We start from the raw sequence: 21,719 nt of genomic DNA, 5'->3' as shown, positions 1-21,719 counted from the left end.
TGTCAGTTGATCAGTAAGCTTTTGAGACTAAAAGATGCAGAGGAACAAAAATATTAAGAAACCACCATACCTCCCACACATTCAGAGGATGAATCAGTAACAGGCCAATTCTGCAAAGTGCTCCACACTTCTCTGCAGCTTTGCACAGGAAAAATCAAACAATGACATAAAAGAAGAAAAAGTACCCTTTGCAACTGTCCCACGACCAACTGCTGGGAGTGCTTTAATGCTACTCATTAAAGATCACCTTTTTCTTTCCTTAGCCCACACATGGGGGTTCAGATGTCAGCAGCAAAACAAGTGCCATTTCAATTTAGTCTTGTCCCGCTTTTTGATGATTCCTCCCAGCAACTGAAGGAGAGAAGTGGACAAATAATGGCAAACCACTGGCATTTGCAGTTGGCTTTTTGAGCACCAGCTGAACTACAGTGTGTCCTAGGATGACTGTTGGGTTTTTTTTGCTTTGGAAAAGGCAGTCATGATCAGGTCAGACATGGGCCTAATTGCTTTGTTCTAAATAAATTTGTACTGTGGAAACCATTTAAACCATTTGTGGAACATGTGATGTGGAAACTGCACCTTTATGCTACGGTAAGCAAGTGGGAATGTTTATTGCCCCCCCACACTATTCGAGGTCTCATCAGCTTGGCTTGCGAGAACAAGTCTCTGCAGATGTAATCTACTGACATTCATTCATACTAAGATATTTTAAATGTACCTCATAATCTTCAAGCTTATTTTGTCACAGTTCAGGGCTGAAGGGTTCAAGAATGAGAGGCATGTTTCACTTTGGGAGCTAGAAGCCTGAAATCATTGATAACCCAAGCAGCAGATTTCTAGAGAACAGCAGTAAATAATGTCACAAATAATTAAAAGAGGAGAAGCAAGGAATATTTTTAAACACTTCTTTTTACAGGCCTCACACAAAGCAAACTACCACTTATTTTAAACCAGAGCTGCAAGTTACTGGAAATCATAGTCAATGTTTGTTTTTTGGTCTTAATAGATATTGGTGAAATGGGCAGTAATTTTATGGTTCACAGCCTTGTGCTGCTTCTTCATGTCCAATTTTCCTTGTTTGTTTTCTGTTAATTTAAAAAGTCGTCATCAATCTATAGTAATACCTTAACATGGTGTGGGTTGGGATTTTTGTTTACTTGTTTGTTTAAAGTGTCTAGCATATCATGTCCTATTAAAAAAAGTTCCATTAAAGAATTTTGCAAAAGGCTTTAATAATTTAAATACCTATTCGCCATATGGAACTCCACAATCTGTTTTATGTTCTGTGGGAAACCTACAGTAGCTGTAAACTTAATGAAGTTTAAAACCGCCCATCCATTATTTAATAAAAAAATTTGCTAAAGTAATAACTCTCATTCTGTTACCATTTGCCATTCTGGGGATGCTTAGAGATGAGTCAGGGATACAACATTATAATAGTGATCAAAAATCCTCTAAAGATCAAGAGGATGCAGCACTGGATTTTAGTCCCACTGTCTCTGAAAATACTATCACTTTATCTTTATGCAAGGCAATATCATTATAATATTACACAGAATGGAAGACATAACAGTTTGGTTCATTAGTATTTTTTTCCATGTAATGCTTTATAAAAGAGATAAAGCTGAAGAAAATAAAAACAGACATGTAAATATTACAGTGGAGTACATTGTAGTTTAAATAAATTTCCTCGAGCAATATCTTCTTGAAAGGTGAAAATTAAACACTAACATTTGTCTCACTGTATAAAAGTGACAGTATTAATTATAAAGAACCCAATGGTCTTACATTTATTTCATCCTCTTCTGAAGTTTTCACAGCAAAAATATTAAAATTTGCAATATTACCAAAAAGATGCAAACCTGTCAAATATATTACTCTGAAGTAAATTAACAATTAATTAATAGGAACCTAATAGGAACTATTAAGTGAACAGTAGTAATGGTTTTCTATATAAAATCTATCAAAAATTGTTGGAGAAAATATATGAAGCGTAGCTGATAGCTGATGAAATCTGCAATATGGCCACGGAGAAATAAGTTGCAGATCATCAAAGTTAGCTCTTGTGCAGAAACATCCACCATGAGTTCATTGATTCATTAATTTCATTTTTCACTGGAGAACAGCAGGAGGTTTCCATATTGCAACCATCATAGGAAACTGATTCAACACTGTACTTTAAGCTTTACCCGTAGTTGTAACTTGCAACAGTTTCGATTTTTGTTGGTGCTCTGATCTCTCGTGCTCTCTGGAAGGCTACGAAAATACAAAAATCTTCAGCACACAGATAGCTCTCTCTCTGAAGCACTGGCAACTGGTGTCAGTAGAAGACTGTTGAAAAACAGGAAGGAACAAACAGTTTTAGCTGAACTAGTAAAGCAGTATCGGCAAAGCAATATTCTATACATGAACCAGCAAACTAGGGCATCATTAGAGGAGGAGAAGTTTGTGGCCTATGCCCTCCAGACATACATGCCTATAAACTTGTAGAGCTCAGAGGATCCTTGGCAGATTCCAAGGTGCTCATCTGTGTAAGTCTTTTTTTGCCTGAGTCAGCCACCGAGCCCTGATCCTGCACCAGTGAAGGCAAAGTGTACTTTCAACTATTCTGAATAGCAAAAAAAGTTAAGTGAGTGATTCTATCCAACATCAGACATTTAACTAAAGAACCTAGACAAGGACCTAATTAACCCAGGCTCTCTTCATCAACCATGGATGGAAAGCTGTGGTCTCACCCAGGTCAAGGGTGCCAGTGTTCCTTCCTTGAACACCTCAGCCAGATTACTGAAATTAGGTATGATGACCAACCGAAGGGCTCCATGTGTATGAACACTCCTAGCAAAGTCCATGGAACAAAAAAGCTCCATTCACATGATTAGAGAGAATCAGTATATGTGTGATCTGCTCTACTAGGCCTACATGCAGCATCGGGACCAGCCAAGCTGTTTCTGGCTCTTCACCTTAACTAGGAAAGGGTTCTGCTTCCTATGGAAAATATAGGCAGCTTTCTCTCCCACCCCACTGACTAGACATAAAACCTCCTTTGAAATTTGAAAACCATTTTGGAATTTGAAATGGAAAAACACCCTTCTGAAATTTGTCAACTTTTATTTAGTTCAAATTCTGAATGGGAACTTGGCTTCTTTCATTTTTCTTCAGACAAGAACTGGTAAAGGACCTTTTATTAAATTTTAGTTAGTTAGTTGAAACTCTTGAGTCTATAGAGCCTATACATTTTCACTGTCCTATTCTGATCAGTGGAGAACGACACCCCACAGATTCTCCCATAACAAGCGAAAAACTCCAGTAAGTTACTTCGTGGGTGCCTCATCTTGGTCCTCCCCAGAACAGAGACAAGGTTTTCTAACTGCAAACTACTGATTCCTGGGGAAAGCTTTGACTCTACAGCTAGCAGTCTACACACTGCTGATGCACCTCACCTCACCATGGGAGGTCTTAGTATTGCTGCAAGATTAGCTGTGGTATGGTTGAAGGTGCACAAAAGGACATTTGATTTTTATTCATTCCCAAAACAGGGTAGTACAGCATTTCCTTGCTTCTCCCTTCTCACCAAGAGGGCACCTTTACCCCCTGTTTAATTTACATTTGCACCACTGAGAACTGGCCTTTGGTCCAGCCATCTCCATTGCAGCTGGAGAAGTAACTGGGTGATTTCCAGTTCACCAGAGAGCACCACAGGGAGCATTGCCACCTTGTTTCTGTTCAACGAATGCATGCCAAGCACATAACATTAATAAAGAAACACTGTACCTCCAGCTGTTTGGATCTTGATGTGTTCATTTCCTTCTAATCTTAATTAGAAAACAAAAGGCACAGATGGTTAAAACATGGTAACAGATCACTAATATAGAACACAATTTAAAAAGAAGCATGTAACAAAGGTAATACTGTTACAAAACCAGCTACTTTTTATTATGGTTAATAGTGTTATTTTTTTTTTGTTTTGCAGCAAGCTTTGGAAGCACCAGTCAGTGACTAAACTCTGTGGTGTATGTATGTGACAGCCACATTTTGTTGTATTGAATCTAAGCAATTATTACATGATTTCATAAATATATGTTTACGACTCGTTACTAAGTACCTATAAAGCTAATGTTTTTTTTCCCACTGTTCAAAAACATCACATGGAAAAAAAACAGTTTGCACTGGGTTTCATATAAGATCAGAAATAAACCTGAAAGCAATCACTAACTGTTATTACTGGAATTCACCACAATGCATATAAACACCTTCAAAACTAAAAATAGCACTGAGGCTCTGCAAGTGCATCTATCATAGCCTGTTAGTCCTAACAGGGTTTTATCTCCTTTGAATTTGTGGAGTACTCAGAGAGTCGAGAAGCTATTCAGAAGACAATGTACCACATTGTCAGCATCTGCTCTATGATCCTTCTGCAAAAGCAAGTATGTTAACATTTAAATAAATGGGAACAATCACTGCAATTATTATAAATAGCCTCACTGCCTTAAGAGGCTCCAAGGCTGGCCAGTCTGTCTGAAATAATAATTGATATTTTTTTTTAAAGAAATACACATTACTAGATAAAATTAAACTGAGGAAACTAGAGAAAGGCAATATGCAGCTTTCCAATACCTTTTGGTGCAGTTTTTGTCTGGCTGGAAACCATGGCAGGTGCGTCCGAGGGCAGTCCAACATACACACCACCATAGTTCCTGATTTAAAGAAGCAATTAAAGAGACATCAGAGTTTAATTGAAATGCTTCTCCCTGCAATGTCAACATCACACAGCAGCCATACAAAGGGCATGGCTGCTCAGAGAGGAGGGCACCTCTGCACGAGCATCCACAGAGGATCCCACCTTTCCTGTGGCTGTGGGAAAGGTCCATATTAAGTGCCATGTGCTAATATGGTGCCACGCAAAATAAATTAAAAAAAAAAAATTGAGGCTAGCTGTTACCCTTAAGTTACTTCAAGCCTGTGGAAGGAGCCATTTTCCACCTCAGTTCCTACAATTTTTCATTATATTCCAGCTGTGTTGCGACAATAAGCCCCACCTGCCCAGCTCCTTCTAGATACCAAATATATCCAACTGAGGATAGAGCCAATCTGATAGTGATGTTCAGCACTGGAACCACTGAAGCACCTCACTTCAGACAGTGCACACAAATCACACAGCACTTTGACCTCTCCTTGCTAATAAAATAGCACCTGCAACCCCCTGCTTAGGGCCGTACTTGGAGAAAACTGTTAATAAGGAGCACAAGGATGTTAGGTAATTTTCTAGCCCAAACCTCTTCCCTTCATGGCATCGCAGAGCATATTTTCTGGCTCCAAGGCCTGTACAAAAGGCAGGGGCTGATTCAAGAAGGTAAAAAACTGGATCCTTAAGAGCCTTTGCTGTGCCTGGAGCTACTTGCAGTGACTCCCATTACTCCGCTCTACCCTGCCGGTGTCAAATTAATCACACCTCCCACAGCTCATGGAGCTTTGAGTTGATACCTAGTTTGTTTGATTAAAGAGTCACACGTCCTTTGATTTCTAGCCCAACAGAGACATCCCATGAGTGCTAATGTCACCTTCTGTGGTGGGGCTGGTGTGAAGGCCGAAGCCACTGGCACTCAAAAAGCACATCACCAAAGCTGTGAGATAATGTGCTCTTCTTCCAGCAAAGTTCCCTCCTTCCCAACTTATTGATGGGGTGGGTGAACTCATCAATACTGGGCTCCATGAGATATTTCCTACTATTTTTTTCTTCTCTGCTTTGGTGGTGTTGGTGGTGATTAGGAGGAAAGGAAGGATGTACACCTGGTGGCAGAACTCTCTGCAGCCTATTGCAAATAATGCCAGTCCCAGCAGAGCACGTACCTCCTTTTGTCATCATCTGATACGGATTCTTCTGCTCTGTAACATCAAAAGATATAAAGTACATTATCAGATTGTTTCTTTCAGATACTTCATCACTTTCCAAGTAGATTCAGGAGCAAGGGAAGAAGGGGATTATTACTGATCCCAGTTTAATTCAAGTCATCCACAATTCCATAAAGTGTTCACACAGGCACAAAAAGAGTGACAATTTTCCAATCTAGTGTACAGAAGAAAGAAAGGGATTGAGAATAGATGCAGCTTAGTTTTCATGAGCCCCACCAGTGATGCCTGAAAGTGGGTTTGGGAGCTGAAACTGGTAAATTAACACTTTTCCTGTGTGAGTCCCTACACTGCCCCACACAAACAGAAACATAAAGCTCTGCACAGTACAGGAACAAGTTTGGGCTGCTGTTCCATTAAAAGAAGACTGGAAGGCACTGAGTGTCTGTGCCAGCATGGAAATGAGGATGGAGAAAGATAAACTTCAACAACAGCTGTGCCGAAAGATGTTACAGAGTCTCTCCATAAAATGAGGTACTGCAATTCCTGAACTCAGAGCTGTTTGCAAATGAAATAACTGTTACTAATGCTTTATAAATGGCAATTATGTCTCTTTTACCTCTAGGGTAAAATCACAGGTCAGTCTGTAGGTCGGTAGGGGGTCACTGAGGTTTAGACTGAAATACTGTCCAGTGTAGCACAGGGCAAAGTAATCAGCATTGATGTGAAGGCAAATGTAGCATGGAAAAGATAAAATTTTTATTCCTGCTCCCTGAGGGTACAGTGGCTGCACTGCAGTCTCAGGCTGTGCCCCAGCATCAGTCTTCACTCAAACCACTCACCCACCTTTGATTAAATATTTGGACTTTGAGCTCTGCTTGCATGGCTGGGTAGGGACCGGGACAGCAGCTGTACTTTAGCTTGGTCTGCAACCTACCAACCTAGCAATAAAAACAGAGGCAAGATAGCTTGAGTGCTGTTAAATCCACAGACATCCTTTACCCTTTCCCCAGGGGGGCAACTTCGACTGCCCAAGGAGTCCTGCACCATAGTGCTTGGGGAGCCATGAGATACTGTGCCCAAGGAAGGCTGCAAAGAGCAAAGGGGACTCCACGACCCAGGGAGGGCTCCGCTGTGGAAATGTTCGTGCGCGGGATCTTCACCCAGGTAGTCTTATCTGAATATGCCCATTGAAGGACCAGTTGCCTGGATGATAGGGGTAATGCAAAGATACTCCCCATCATCAGCTGATCCATGCATTTCTGATCTGCTCCCTAGGTGATAAAACTGAGAGCTGGCCTTTACCCAGTGTTAGGGCTAAATCCATTCTGTAGCCATGAAAGGCATTTCTGAACTATGATATTTAACAAAAATATATGACATTTCTTATTGTGATTTATTTATTCTAAGAGGCAGATGTGCCTCCTGTTTAATGGTTAGGGCTATGTGCCATTACTCACCCCTGAAGTCAATGGTATTTTGGCTCAAAGTGCAAAGAGTTTGTTGCAAGACGCAGCCTTAAATGCAAGAAAACACCCCTTAAACCTCAGTCAGCCATCTCCTGGGAGGGTAGCAAATGCCTTACAGTACTGCTACATGTTGGAAGTTATCTTACACTTACCTTCTGTGTAATGTTCTGTGTAATGTTCTGTGGCAGAACATTATCAACCCTTCTTTCTGTGCCACCACAATAAATAAGGGTACACAAGTCCTTTCAGGAGTAGAGGTTTGGGGCAATTTAAATATGCTGCACTTTTGCTAAATGATATTCATGCAGAGCATAGCACTGAGTGAGGTGAGTCTCTCCCATCTGCTGTCTTTGCCCACATCTTACTGCTCAAAAGATGGAGCAATAAACTCCTCATTCTCTGGCCCTCCTGCCACTCCTCCCTGGAGGAGCTAGTGCCATTTCAGAAGGCATTTCCCTTTTCCTCTGGCCCCGCAAAGCCTAACCCACCCTGCAGTCCTCACACATGCAGCCAGAAAAATGCAGAGACAAGTTTATTTGAGGACTGTGAAGCTGCGCTGTCCTAGTTTGGGCCAATTCCAGCTGAAGGAAGTAGAAAGCCTTTGTATATCCACCAGTAGAAATGAGGCCTGTATTTTTACATACAAAGGACAACACTTTAAGAAAGGGACTTTGGGTGCCAAAAATCTTTTCTGTTGAACCAACTGAATGTGTCACAGGATTGATTTTCTCAAACAACTGGAAACATTTTCTGTAATCCAGATTAACCATTATCCAGAGAAAATAATTCTTTAAAAGGACTGGCAACTTCATGCACATCTCAAAGCCTCCAAAATGGAGTTGTAAGACTAATAATCAATATTGACCAACAGGAAATTAATGTCAATGTTGAAAAAGAAAAAAGAAAAAAAGCCTCCGCTAGGCAACCATGTTATTTTCTTCTGTTCTAGAAATGTTTTGTAACAGGGCATCACTGAACCATTACTGTCATTCTCTCACCAAAACAAATTATCCAGGTCCATGATTAAGCAGACTAGATTTTTTTTAAAACACTTTGCTTTCTTCCTTTCCTCTTACTAGCTACAAATCGAAGTCTAATTTTGCAATCTTTTCCCTTAAAAGTGCAACTGCAAATATAATCTGGCATTGTATAGGCTACAGTTCTTGGGCTGGGTGACGACTGGATACAATCTGTTCTAGTCCTGCTAGGAAAGAGGAGGTGAGCAGAGACAGGAGAAACGTAGAAGCATTAGAGGGGAAAAAATAAAAGTTCTGGTGATGACACTTTTTTTAAAAGCCATTTTCCACTCCTTTATGGGAGACTCCTTTCCAAGCAGCTTAGGAAGGAGTGCTGCTCCAGTTTATGCATTATGCACATTCACACACCTCTTGCTTTCACACGCTGTAGCTTAAGGGCCCCATTTTGAGAGATGCCCATTGATTTCATCTGTTTAAATTCCCAGGTGCCAGCTGAGCCACTGCAGCAGGTGCTGCTTCTGTGCCCAGGCTGGGTGAACATGGATGGTTTGAGGAGTAGGGCTGCAGCAGCAATGCTTGACCACATGGAAGCGAGCATGGAAAGAAGCCCCTTTGGTTTTGGCAGTGCACCCATTGCCACATCTCCCACACTCACAGGGAGGGCATGGGGATACAGAAGTCCAGCACATCTGTTCTCTCTCCCTCTCTACCTCCAGCGTGTCTCTAGCTTCTTATTTCAAGGATGAAGGAAGAACCTAGCATAAAAAAAATATCTTTAAATATCTCCATTTACAGAATCCTCCAGCAAAAGCTAACTTGGATAAGCTTTTCTGCATCAGGAATAGATAGCAGAAGGAACTTAGCAGTCCGATGTGTTGTGTACTAATCTGCTGCTGTGTGCCTCATCTTCGCTCAGATGTTGTCGACATCTACTGCAGAGGAATTGAGAGCATGTTTTTCAGCAGGTAGCGTAGGTGGAGTCCTGTAGCTGGTAGGAGGATTTAACAGCAAATCCACATAGCAGCATTCTATTTTCAGCTAGAATAGATGTTTCTTTTGCTAAGTATTTGTCTGTCCCAAGAGGCTTCCTGTCACCCTCCTAAGTATGAAAAACATACTTGGTTCAGTTGTCAGTTTTTACATCCATCAGTCCTATGTCCACTTGATGGTAAAAGAAGCTGCCATTTTTCACATACTATTTTAAATATCAAATGACAGGCATTCATATTATTTCATTCCATCCACATTTTTCTTACCTCAGCTTTTATGACTCTGTTTGTGCCAAGCATTATGCAGACTCTTTCTAGCCATGCTCAATAGTGCCACCAGAAATGATTCACTAAACTTTGCACGAGTCACAGGCTACTTCTTCTCAGTTTCTCAGCAATTCTTGGAAACAAGGGTCTGTCACTTGTATTTGACGGATTTCTTCCCAGTATTTTGAAACAGGCTTGAACTGCTGGGTCTTTTCCTTCCTACTGTTACTAATCTTCCTCTGAACGTAACCACGTTCTGAATATTACAGGCACTGCATTATTTTCTAACATATACTTTACCCCTCCTCTGTCTAAGCTTTTCCAGTTAGCAGTGATGTACTTCTCTTCATGAGTGGGGTGGGACCTCTGGCTGAAGCTGACTGACAGATCCACCATTGATTTGAGGGTTGGAGTGCACAAGGAGAGATCATCTTCCCAGACCATACGTCCTTCTTGTCACTCTCAGTTTCACAGGCTTTTGTGCAGTAAGACCATTATCATCATCCCTATCTTACTGGTGGAGGAACTCAAGGCCCTGAGGGCAAAGCAGCTTCTCCAGAGTCAACTGGGAGGGCTCAGAGGAGGATCCAGCCCTACCTCTTTCCACCCAGCTGTTCACTCCAGGAGATGCTGCTGCCTTGGCAATGAGTTGCAGTCAAGAAATGAGAAATCTCTTGAGTTAGAATAACCACAATCTGTATTTTAAAAGTATTATGAAAGTAAGGACACATCTAAATGCTTTTCTAAACCAGAATTGATAAGACTGAAATCTGACTGCAAAAAAAATGAGGGTTTTAAAAGAGAATTTTTTACTCTATAGCTGATAAAAGTGAAAAGGTGTAAAACAAAAGCTGGTGTGGATGTATAATGTTAATTAATATAAATCTGCTTTGTTCATTTCCACAAAAATAAAATAGTTTTTCTGGTATTTTACTTCCTTCATAAAAATCTCTCATTAAATATTATGATGGTCGACTTAGGACTTTCTGGGTCATCACTGCTGTTCTTCAGTAACAGATGTGTGTTTCTAATGTCTGATGAGAAGACTCAACCATCTTATCACTCATACAGGTTGTTCGGCTGGCTCCACTATACTTATCTGAATTAGTAATAGTTCCAGGACTGACCCTTTCACTTTGTTGAAGTCTTCACTAGCAATTAGTTTTTTCTAAGTTATCTCAATATGTTTTTGAAACATGACAGATGATCTAACACTAGTAAATAGGATGTTCCCAGTTTAACTCCTAAAGGCTAGCCTTACAAATTCTTACACACACATAAATGCAGCTCTGTGGATACCCATACCTGGAAGCACAGAAATGTGCCAACTAAATTCATAATTTAACAATTATTGCAATTTTGAAATTTAGAACTACCAAAAAGCAAATAGAGGTGCAGTTCTGAGTCAGTCAATAAACTGAACAACAAAAAGGGCCCCAATATAAAGTAAAAACTGTGGCTTTGTATATATAGAAGTGCTGAGGGCAGTGATGCTGCAGGCTGTATCAAGAAGAGGTTCCTCATAAGCTTGCCTTCTGTAATTTATTTATTGTCTGACACTGCAAACCCAGAAAACAGACTACAAGGGTAACACAGAGCTCAAGAATATCTCTGACAACAGTGTTCATCTGCCAAGTGAGACCTGTTGTTAGTTCTCAGCTGTGCTCTGTAATAGCAAGGACAAGCCTGTTGTTAAGCTCTTCTCTGCACTTGTTTATCTCACTTGGCAGCCCTAATTTCTACACCAGCATTCCTCTGTCTAATTAGAGTAGTTATTCTAAATGAGGTAAATAAAACTTAAGAATGTTCCTATTGCATAACACGAAAATCTTTCCCAGGCCCTTCAGTCTAAAACTCTAGTGGCAAATATCAGATCTATGAAACAGAAGAAGGCAAAGCCTCAGGAGGACTTACTTAATGTTTCCTTTGATAGGAAAACAGATTTATGGCTGTATAAAGCTGTTCCTGCACATTTCTGCATCAGCAAATGAAAAATGGGCTGAGAAAGGCTGATATTTCTGCTGCTGCTTTTCTGAAAACCAGAAGCTGGCAAGAGGCAACAGGACAACAGAGGTTCAGACCTTCCACATTTAGAGAAAAACAGGATGGGTAGGGCTGCCCTCTGCTTCTCAGCAGAGGAGCTGATAGATACTATCTTCACTGCGGACAACTAGAGAAGGGGGGTACTTTGTAAAGGAAGCCTGGATGGGTCACCGGATCTCCTGCAAAGAGGGGAAATTTGCCTCAGTGGTTCTATAAATCTCTCACAGGGCTCAGTAGAAATTTATGTCGTTGCTTCATACAACGACATGGCCTTTGGAATAAGGTGCATTATATGGAAGAGTGGTCTGAAGTAACAAGACCATTCCTGGGAGACAACTCTCTCAACAGAAGCAGATAAAATACATTTCTATTAGAGAAATAACCAGGGAAGGAATCAGTAGAAAAGTAAGCAAGACAGAAAGTTGTTTTGTGAAGACGGAAGCTGCCACTAAAGACAATAAGCATCTGTTGATTATATGTTAGGAACCAGATGAACCATGTATGACTAATTCTAGTATAAGGCTAGTTGGACTGAAGGTAAGTCCAAGGTTACATATGTGAAAGAGTAAAGGGAGTACTTACACATCTTTAGTAGTTCCTGTAGCACCTAGAATGAAAAAGAAAAAAGTGTGCATGTTTAAAAGATAATGGCATAATCCTCTATACCTACAAAGAGTACAATAAGCATTTTTCTGCCTTTCTGTCCTAAACACCACAGAAATAGGAACAGGAATTTTCTATTGTCAGGAAACAGGTTTCCCATGATTGTCTAGTTTATCCTTAACTATTATATATATATATTATCCCTTAAGTCTATCATGCTTGGATCTGGGCCAGATTCTCAGTGGTGAAAATAATGCTGCTGCAGGCCAGTGCCCAGGGTGCAGTCACTCAGGATGGAAACAACATACAATAAAATGGATCTTTCCAAATTTTATGTGTTTCACTTTACTCAGTCTTCTGGTGGTTTTTCCTGCTACAAAGTCACTGCAACTAACCAAGCAGTTACTCATGAATGCCTCTGTTTTGCCATTAGATTCAGTTGTAGATTTGGCACTTCATGTGTAAAATGCTGCTCCATTCTTCCTGCCAAATAAACAAAGTTTTATAAAGCAACCAGACAGAACTAATATAAACAGTGGAACACAATCCATCCAAAGCCCCAGACATCTAAAGAGATCAGCCACCCCTTAATTCATCCTGCTATTTAACAAAAAAGTAAAAAGACAAAAGCTACCACCTGGCTGCCTGATCTCAGTGATCAATATTTTTTGGTGACTCAGAAGCTTCTTGCTGGGAGACGAACATTCACTCAAGTACAAACTCTTTCCTGCTCCTCCCAAGTTATTAATGCTATGTTGCTATTGCTGGTGTATCATTCAGCTGAGTAACCAGCAAATTATCCTGTTTATTAGTTACACAAGCAAGGGTAAAAACCTTTCACTTCCCCTTTTCCTCTTCCTCTCAGTACTTGGCTGGAAGAGGTTATCTGAGCTCACTATTAAGAAACTACAGGTGTCAATCCAAAAGACTTTATGGGGTTGGAGGAAGGCTGGGCTTTTCCAGCCATGGCACTTCATTCTGTGAAAAACTTTGTTGCCGAAAAATATCCATAAATAGCAGGTATCTTTCATTTCACTCTGATGTGTAAGAGTATGCCTTCTGAATCCTTATTTTAAATGTAGAGAGGGTAAAACAGCCTTGCAAGGCCTTCCAGCACTACCTACCTGAATGGGTGGCTTTGACGGCAGGAAACGTTTCCCTTTATAGTTAACTATGACTTGACTATATCTCCTTTTCCCAGCAACAACATGGACTAGACTTGTGCAAGACTGTACACATTTCTTTTGTTAGTATTGCTTCCAGAGTCAGCAGAATCTCATTACAGCTGTACGTATCAGCAGAAGCTCTTAATTAAGCTGGAGGGAGTACCTCTATGCACAATAAGCACAGGTCCTGCCTTTAAAGCTTTATTCTACCAGGCAGCTTTCTGAGACTTGCTGGCTTTATAGGCACGTCTACACAGTCCTACGTATAAACCCTCCAACTTAATTGTGTCCAGGTGGAAGGGTGGCTGTGCAGTGCTGCATACGAGCTTGATCTCAAACGATGCAGTGAGATGCTTCCTGATACCAAGGCTAGGTCATCCAGATTCAGCTCAGCTATGTACCTTCAGAGCACCACTCTGCACATCTAGACAGAGACTGGGCATCAGCAACACCTAAGGCAATACACAGAGCAGCTCCACTGCTGTAGCTAGCAGGATATATTTATTTATTTATTTTTCAGAAGAAACTGCTCCTTTGCTGTGCCTGTTCTGCACCTGAACCACAACTTTCTCATTTTTTCAACCTAATCTCACTGTAAACAAACTCCATTTCTCCAAAAATGTTCATGGTCCTTTGTGAGGCCTTTGCCAAGCCTTCTGTGAGTCTGTTTTGAGGTCCCAGCACTTCAGATTTTCCTTTGACAAACTAATGCCTTCCTTGCAGAAAGTCTACAAAAAGTAAAAAGTGTTTAATACACAAACTGATACTTCAGCTGAGTGAGAACTGTGTGCCTACAATCCACAACATTTCCAAGTGGAGATGCTCAAGTTCCACTCAATCACCAGGCTCACTTCAATGCCATGCCCATGCTCAATGCCATGACTGCCTTAATGCATTACGGTACACATACATTTGCACTCTGGGGCCAAGTTCTGCTGCTCAAAGCCATCAACATGGGCTTCCTGTAGAGCTATATAGCTATGAACCTGTGTTTGAGAGTGGAGATGTGCCACCAGCATTCACACCTGGCAGCACTTCTTTCCTTTGAATGTTAGAGGGTATCACTGCTGAAAAATCACTGCAGTATTTTGAAATGCATGTCACAGGAAAAGAATGAGAATGAAGCATGATAAAAACAAATTCACTTTTTAAGAGATCATTTTTAGTATTTATAAGTAGATGCATATAATAAATAAACAATCAAACAGAACTTTTTCTATTGATTTTATAAGCAGAGAAAAACAGGTTGTGTTCACTTCCATTGAGAGGATTCCATCGATTTCATTGGTGTTATTTCTCATTTTCACTTACAAAAGTGAAACAAGAGTTTGGTACACTGAGTACTACTAAAGCAGCTGAATATGAGTCTGAAAGTATTTCCAGTTTATAACGCAGTTTTCTTCCTGGAAGAGTCCTGAGTTTGCAAATGAACATCAGTTAGGCAGCTCATAAGTGTCTCTATGTAAAAACCCGACAGATTTTCTTCCTTAGGGAGCCTGAACAACCTTTATACATAGACCTTACATCACAAGTAAACAGACATGTTTGTTTTTAAAGTCCAATCCATTCACCCTCACGCCTGTTACTTCACTGACATATGTCTCTAACTCTTCCATGTCTAGTGAGTGACACATTATTTTGTAGCTACTCAAGCTTCTCCTACCAGAAGTTCAGTGAAAGAATCTTGTTTACTACCAATTCACAAACACTGCATAGCTGTTCCACAGCAGCAAGGCTTAGTGCTCTTGTAGCTGTGATGTTTTAGATATATGACTGGAGAAAAGTCTCACATATTTGAATGCTTGTCCATTTTTTTCCCACTGTGTCAGCTTGGCCTAGAAAAAGCCAGCACTTGACCCTACAAACCTTGTATTGATAAGCTCATTTTGGTTTGGTTTTCCAAAGCTTGCCTAACCTCAGCAACAGGTTGAGGGATAACCACAAAGCTGCATCCATAAAAATTAGGCAGTACTGGCTTGTCCTGAATGACCTCTCTGCTCACACCATCTGCATAGTAGGACCATGGCTGCATTTTGGCATTTTGGAGCTGCAGGAGGAGAAGGAAGAGTACAGCCTGCAGCATAAACGAGGCCCGTTCACCATATATTGCTCTAAGCCCAAGTGATTACAGAAGAAAAACATTCTGTCTAGAGTAGTGGAGCTGTGATCCCTCAAAAAAATAAACAACCCAAACAACTCAGAGCTTTTAAACAGTCACAAATGAAGGAGGACAAGAACATAGCCCAAAGCATCTTCCATTGGGTGAGAGGGGGCTTTGCACTTTCAAAACAATAGCAGCTTGTGACTGGCAACCCTGCAGGATTTCAGTAAATGCAGAGAAAATGTAAAAGATGGTTGAAAGAAACTGGTAGCCACAGACAGTAACTTCTCTGTGCTAAGAAATGCATTGTGAATGAATATGGAAGACAAAAAACTTCAGCAAAACATAAAAGGGATGAGAGGCAACCCCTTACATAAACAAAAACATGGATACAAAAATGCCAGTAACCAGCTTCAGAGCAGATTATTAAACGTTTTTCCATTAATTTATAATGCAAAATTTCCTGCAATATTTTCTTGCAAATACTTCAAATTGTTACAAAAAGCAAATAAAACCTCAAAATTATTCATACATGCATGCAACAGTTAAGACGACCAAATAAATTTCTATTGTTGACTCCTTTCTGATTTACTCCAAAAGACAGCAACATGGAACCAATTCCTAACATCAATTAATTGATTTTATTTATAACCCAGTATAACCAAAGACAGAATTATACAAATATACTTCAAACTGATTACTACTTCAGCTCATTAGGTGGCAGTTCTGTACATAGACTCGGCCTGATCAAACATTAATTTAAAAAATTAGTTGGATTTCAAATAGAATGGCAGGATGGTTTCCTGAGCATTCCAACAAACTTGAGGTTAATAAAGCTGGTTAAACTTGGTGTGAAAGTTCTCTTTCATTATAATTTGGCTGTATTTGAAGCTCTCCAGGAGACTAATGGCTTCTCTGTATCTTTAAATTAAGGCTAGACTGCCAGCTTCCACTGAGAACCGTAATTCAAAGACTCTGTCACTGCTACTACAAATGATACAGAAAGCAGGAAGCAGTTAAAAATTGTTAATAAAGCAACACTAGAATAAAGGGAAATGCTTTAACTCAGGGGAAAAAAAAAAAAAAAAGTAAATTAATGTTTGTGGGCATATTTTAAAAGACCAAAAAGGAAGAACTAATTTGGAGCTTCTAAATCAGCAGGAAATAATGACATGAAAGAAGGACACGTAAAACGAGGTAGCAAAACTAAGGTAAATAGCAATTTGTGATGCAAAAGTCCCTCCCCAGCTTTCCTGCAGGACCCACACTTTTACTATTAGCAACATTAGCTATGGGGCTGAATACAATTATAAATTGAGGTGTTGGTTTTAAAAAACTGAATTTAAGGACAAAGATACATTTTATATTATAAGCTACTCCAGGATTGTGGAAAAGTGTACATACTGAGCTATGCATAATGGACTACGCATAATGGGAAATTTTAAAAATAAGTATGAGCAATAGTTAACACATAAGATAGCTAGGTGATTTAAGAAGGCTGTGTATACATCAGTTTATGTGAATAATAGGAGCTGCCATTTCTCAGTTGAGGAGCCTTTTTAAACCCTTGAGTTATACTGGCGTTCTGGAGTACTGCACCACAGACAGAAATGTTATTCTAGATAATGTCTATTAGTTTAGACCTCACAGACCACAGAGCTGATAGCTCCTCTGATGTCATTCTAGCCATGCAACAGAAGATAATATCATTAGCTGAACTATCATTACATATACGTCTGCTTAGGAAAAATTGAGTTAGGCTACAATAGACACGTCACCAGAGTAAGAAAATGGGGACTAGTGTAACATGTGTAATGTATTTTGTGAAGTATGCTACAATATTAGTCACATAGTATGACAGCGAGTGCTACAGGTTAATTGTATGTTATGTACCACTAGTTTTGACATTACTGACTGTAGAATAGTCATAACTTTAGCATTAAAGATGTAGTCATGCTGTGCAAGCCACAAAATTAATTTGTATTTACACCATCTTCACTTATTTCAGGAAAATATGGAGAGTTACACTTTTCTCAAGAACTCTAGAATTCCATTTTAAAATGGTATGTTTTTTCCTCTACAGAAAATAATTGTATCTTTATTAGACACACTTTGTAAGAAATGCTAAACGGAAAAAAAAAAATGGTAGACATTAGACATCTTACTCTTATTACCAGTTGTCAGTTATTGTAACACCATAGGCTGCATAGAGCTACTCCTGACTGACAGCGGGTAAAGAGTGAAGAGAAGTGGACTTCTCAGACCTGTGATTGCTTCAGAAAGGTCTATCAGGGGAACAGTAAAAATTCCATTAGAACAACTATGTGTTTTACATGGCTTTGCTGGTTTTTACTTGCCCTTAATCAATGGAGTTCTATGCACTATTTCTAAAGAGTATGCAAAAGACTACCACAAAATGCAAGTTTAAAAGTATTATGAATAACAGTACAGGTAAATTAAACCACCAAAGAGGCCATACCTTCAGTAAAAACAATTTATGAATCTACAAGCCAAAACCTGTTGAAAACAGCTGCCTCTAATGCACCAGTGGGCATATTTATTTAAACAAACAAACTCTTAGTTCAACGTAACTCACTAAGCACTACTGCTGTCAGAGCTAGTCTGTTTGACATTTACCCACTTGTGTCCTGGTACAAGTTCTACAGGGTGGCCAGATCAGCATTAATCGAGAAGATACCACAAAGGGACTAATAAGTAGCTCCAATTTTTCCTCTGAACTTCTCTAATAGTTGCTCTCCTGCTTTTACCCAGGTGAACAAGCATCACCCCAACAGTATGAAGCTACACTGGTTATATAATAAAACAACTTCCAGTCACAGCAATGCAGGAATCAACTAAAGGTAGAGAATTAATGTGTGCAAACAGGACAGCTCTAATAAGGGTGCTGGAAGTTCAGGCAAACTCAGTGAATTCTTTATGGATGAGAGAGGCCTCTGATAGATACACGTGATACCTAAAACCTAATTTATAATCACTCAACAGAAACCAATTAAGCATTAAAGGCAGAAAAGCCTCCTCTTCCCCTTGAGTGCAAACTGCAGGGTTTAGTGGGCAAACCAGCAACACACCACACAAACATACACTCAACCATACACACCTTGGAGAAGGCCTCATCATTCCCACTCAAAGATACACCCAGGTATTCAAATCGGGACTAGCAGCACCCGAGGCACCACTGAAGCTCTGGATAAAGTTACGTCAAAACAGTAAGAGATGGAGAATGAGAAATTTATAATGTTGTTTTGCTGTGGATTTACAGGAGGCTGTGAGGCTAACAAGTTCATCTGAAAGACTTAACAGAGGTACTGAAACAGGTGGCAATGTTTGCCAAGTGCAGTTAGGATGAAAAATGATTGGGAGAGGCTCATAATTACATGGTGAAGGTCCACTTACCAATTTCCATATACTTTTCTTTTTTGCAGGGGCTGGGGGGAAGAAGAGCACAACAACACCATCTTCCCAGATTTTATCTCTTTTGAAAATAACAATGAACAAATAAGGGAGCCAGCTGGACGCACCAAGCCAGCGGTACACATTAACATGCAAGGAACCTCAATCTTGGAATATCCTCCAACTTCTCCGACAAGCAGAGAAGCAGAAGTGGCACAAATTCATTTCAGAAGTGGCGTTCGTGGCCTTATAGGGAAGCAAAGAGGATGGAGCTTACACCCCCGGTAGGATCCCTACATCCAGCTCCTGGCCTGGGCTGGCCGTACCCAGCAAAGCTACCGTGGAGCCGCTGATCCCAACGACAAGCCGGGCCCCAGAAAGGCTCCGGTGCCGCCGGCGGGCCACATCACCCTCTCTCTCCTGGGCGAGAGGATCAGCCTCGGGAAAGAAAGATGCTCTTGCAGGAGGGCGGGCAGCGATTCCCGCGCCTCAGACGGGCATCCTTTAAATCGGAGGGGTACAGCCAGACCGGGGGGGAGTGGGAGGGTGTGTGCCCGCCGCCGCCCCCCGGCAGGGCTGTCCCTAGGGATGCTCACCCTGCTGCTCACCCACCCCACCCCGGCCCGGCCCAGCCCGGCCCGGCCCGGCCCGGAGCCCCCAGCCCCGCCGCCCCCGCCCTACCTCGCCCGGCCGCGCCGCTGGCCGTGGAGTTGCCGCAGCCCATGGGCGCTGCCCTGCCCGGCGCTGCGCCCGGCCGTGCGGAGCCGAGAGGTGCGGAGCGGCGGCGGGAGGCAGCCGGCGGCGGGCGGAGCCGGGTGGGAGATAAAGCCGCGGGGACCCCTCCTCCTCCTCCTCTTCCTCCTCCTCCTCCTCCTCTCCCCACCCATCGCCGGGGAAACCGCCGGCCCCGAGCGCCGCCGCCCGGGGCGGCACCAGCCCCGGCCCCTCACTGCACCCGCAGTCCATTCCCGAGGAAAAGCACCCCTACCTTCCCGGGCTCTCCCCGCTTCCCTCCGGACACAGGCACCCGCCTGCAGAAGCCCGACCGATCACAGAATCACGGAATGGCTTGGGTAGGAAGTAACCTTAAAGATCCTCTAGTTCCAACCCCCCTGCATGGGCAGGGATACCTCCCACTAGACCAGGTTGCTCAAAGCTCCATCCAACCTGGCCTCCAGCACTTCCAGAGAGAGGGACACCCACAGCTTCCCTGGACAACCTGTGCCAGTGCCTCACCACCCTCACAGTAAGTAATTTGCTCCTAATATCTAATCTAAATCTACCCTCTTCAAGTTTGAAACCATTCCCCTTGTCCTGTCACTACATGCCCTTGTAAAAAGTCCCTCTCCAAATGTGCAAGATGAGTTAACAAAGTCTGAAAACAATCTTTTTACTTTTCAAAATGTGTATCATTCCTCAAAATAATGTAATGTTTGACATATTTTCTGTTAACATTAACCTTTCTTCCACACAGAGAAGTAAAATATTTCCAAACCTTGATAGGTTAGTCTTGCTCAGTCCTTGCAAATTACCAGGGAGCTGAAACCCAAGAGATACAACTGGATACAACTGCAAATAGTCTAGCTGGATAAATTTCAATGCTACAACAAATCTGTTTTAAGGCTCAGAAAAACATTTTAGGGGTATCATATAAGCACCAGTATAAGCATCACGTGTACATATGACTGATAACTCTCCGCCACGAAAGGACCAGATACAAAATGTTGCTGCTTGATATTTCAGTCTATTCAGAGAAAGGAAAGACAGACATCACAGTTGTCATACAGACTTCTCAAAAAGCACATATTAAAAATAAGCAGCTCACGGGCACATATGCATGGCCACACACACAAGGCTACACACCTCCTTCACCAGCACCAGCTTTCAAGCACACAGGCAGCACAGCTGTCAGCATTTTGCTTCAGAAAAAATATCTCACAGAGGTTCACAGTCATATCTTTTTGATGGCCCATTTCCTAAAAACCACATTTAGAAAAATAAATCCTTAGGCTGAGTTTTCAAGTGCCAAGCATCAACCCAAAGCAAATTTTTAACATCAGGGTTAAGAAGGAAGAAAGGGTGATAGGAAAGCAAGGCTGAAAGACATGCTGCTTCAGATCCCGTAGGGTTTTCTAATACAAAAACAAACAAAAAATTCCAGTAACCCTTACTGACCACAGACTTGCTGCACTCAGGAATAATCTATGAACATTGTTTTAATATATAATTTGTCTCAGAGGAAACAGTTGTTGTGAAGACAGAAACTGAGCTATCTCCTCACATTAGAAGAGGCAGCTGAAAGGCAAAATTTTCCTGGAGATACCTGCACACCAAGCCATTTCCCTGGCCCCAGTGAGAAGATACGAGACTGGTTCAGAAACCTGCAATAGTCTAAAGGATAACAGAAAGATGCTGCAACTTCCTTCTAAGTGCTCTCACTCATCTGACAAAGTTCAGTGTACCCTACACAAGCTGAGCACCCTGTGTGCGCAAACCAAGGGCTGCACTGAGTTAAAACAGGCACACCCATCCGACACTGGATCTAGTAGTGGTTCTGGGGGACTCAGGACAAAGGGAATGTGATATATTCCTCTATAAACTGTCTGGGGTTGTGATATGCCAGCCTCTCTGGAACTTTTTAAAAGGGTTCCAAGGGCTCCAAACTTTCTTTCTTGGCAGCTGTATTACAGGTGCCTCCTACTTCAAATGAGAGGACACACTTTAGCTTCAGCTCTACCTGTGTTCTACACAAACTAAGCACTTCACTTCGTTACTGAAAATAAGCAGTAGCAGAACACAGTCGCATAAGCACATTAATTAAATAAATGCTTTGGATTAATGCAGTG

General features: G+C 41.4%; 1 protein-coding gene across 1 annotated transcript; it reads right to left on the bottom strand.

The window, feature by feature from the left end:
• Positions 1–1,573: 1,573 nt before the first annotated feature.
• On the bottom strand, positions 1,574–19,577 carry C1H12orf75 (chromosome 1 C12orf75 homolog). The gene is made up of 7 exons (XM_051640123.1): positions 19,555–19,577; positions 18,877–18,908; positions 12,175–12,199; positions 5,848–5,883; positions 4,615–4,694; positions 3,772–3,812; positions 1,574–2,331 (listed from the first exon to the last, which is right to left on the bottom strand). Exons 2-6 carry the CDS (start codon positions 18,884–18,886, stop codon positions 3,808–3,810), a joined length of 156 nt encoding a protein of 51 aa, XP_051496083.1. The 5' UTR covers positions 18,887–18,908; positions 19,555–19,577; the 3' UTR covers positions 1,574–2,331; positions 3,772–3,807.
• Between the last annotated feature and the right edge of the window lie 2,142 nt (positions 19,578–21,719).

Source organism: Apus apus, chromosome 1, assembly GCF_020740795.1.
Source record: "Apus apus isolate bApuApu2 chromosome 1, bApuApu2.pri.cur, whole genome shotgun sequence".
Taxonomy (NCBI): Eukaryota; Metazoa; Chordata; class Aves; order Apodiformes; family Apodidae; genus Apus; species Apus apus.
The sequence above is the reverse complement of the archived record's forward strand: the minus strand, read 5'-3'. Positions and strand labels throughout refer to the sequence as shown.

Bases quoted from the DNA above. Each gene is read 5' to 3' on its own strand.
- C1H12orf75 (XM_051640123.1), bottom strand. The intron at 5,884-12,174 runs GTAAGTACTCCC...TTGATGTTACAG, and splicing joins ACAGGAACTACTAAAGATGT to AGCAGAAGAATCCGTATCAG. The intron at 4,695-5,847 runs GTACGTGCTCTG...TCTTTAAATCAG, and splicing joins TCAGATGATGACAAAAGGAG to GAACTATGGTGGTGTGTATG.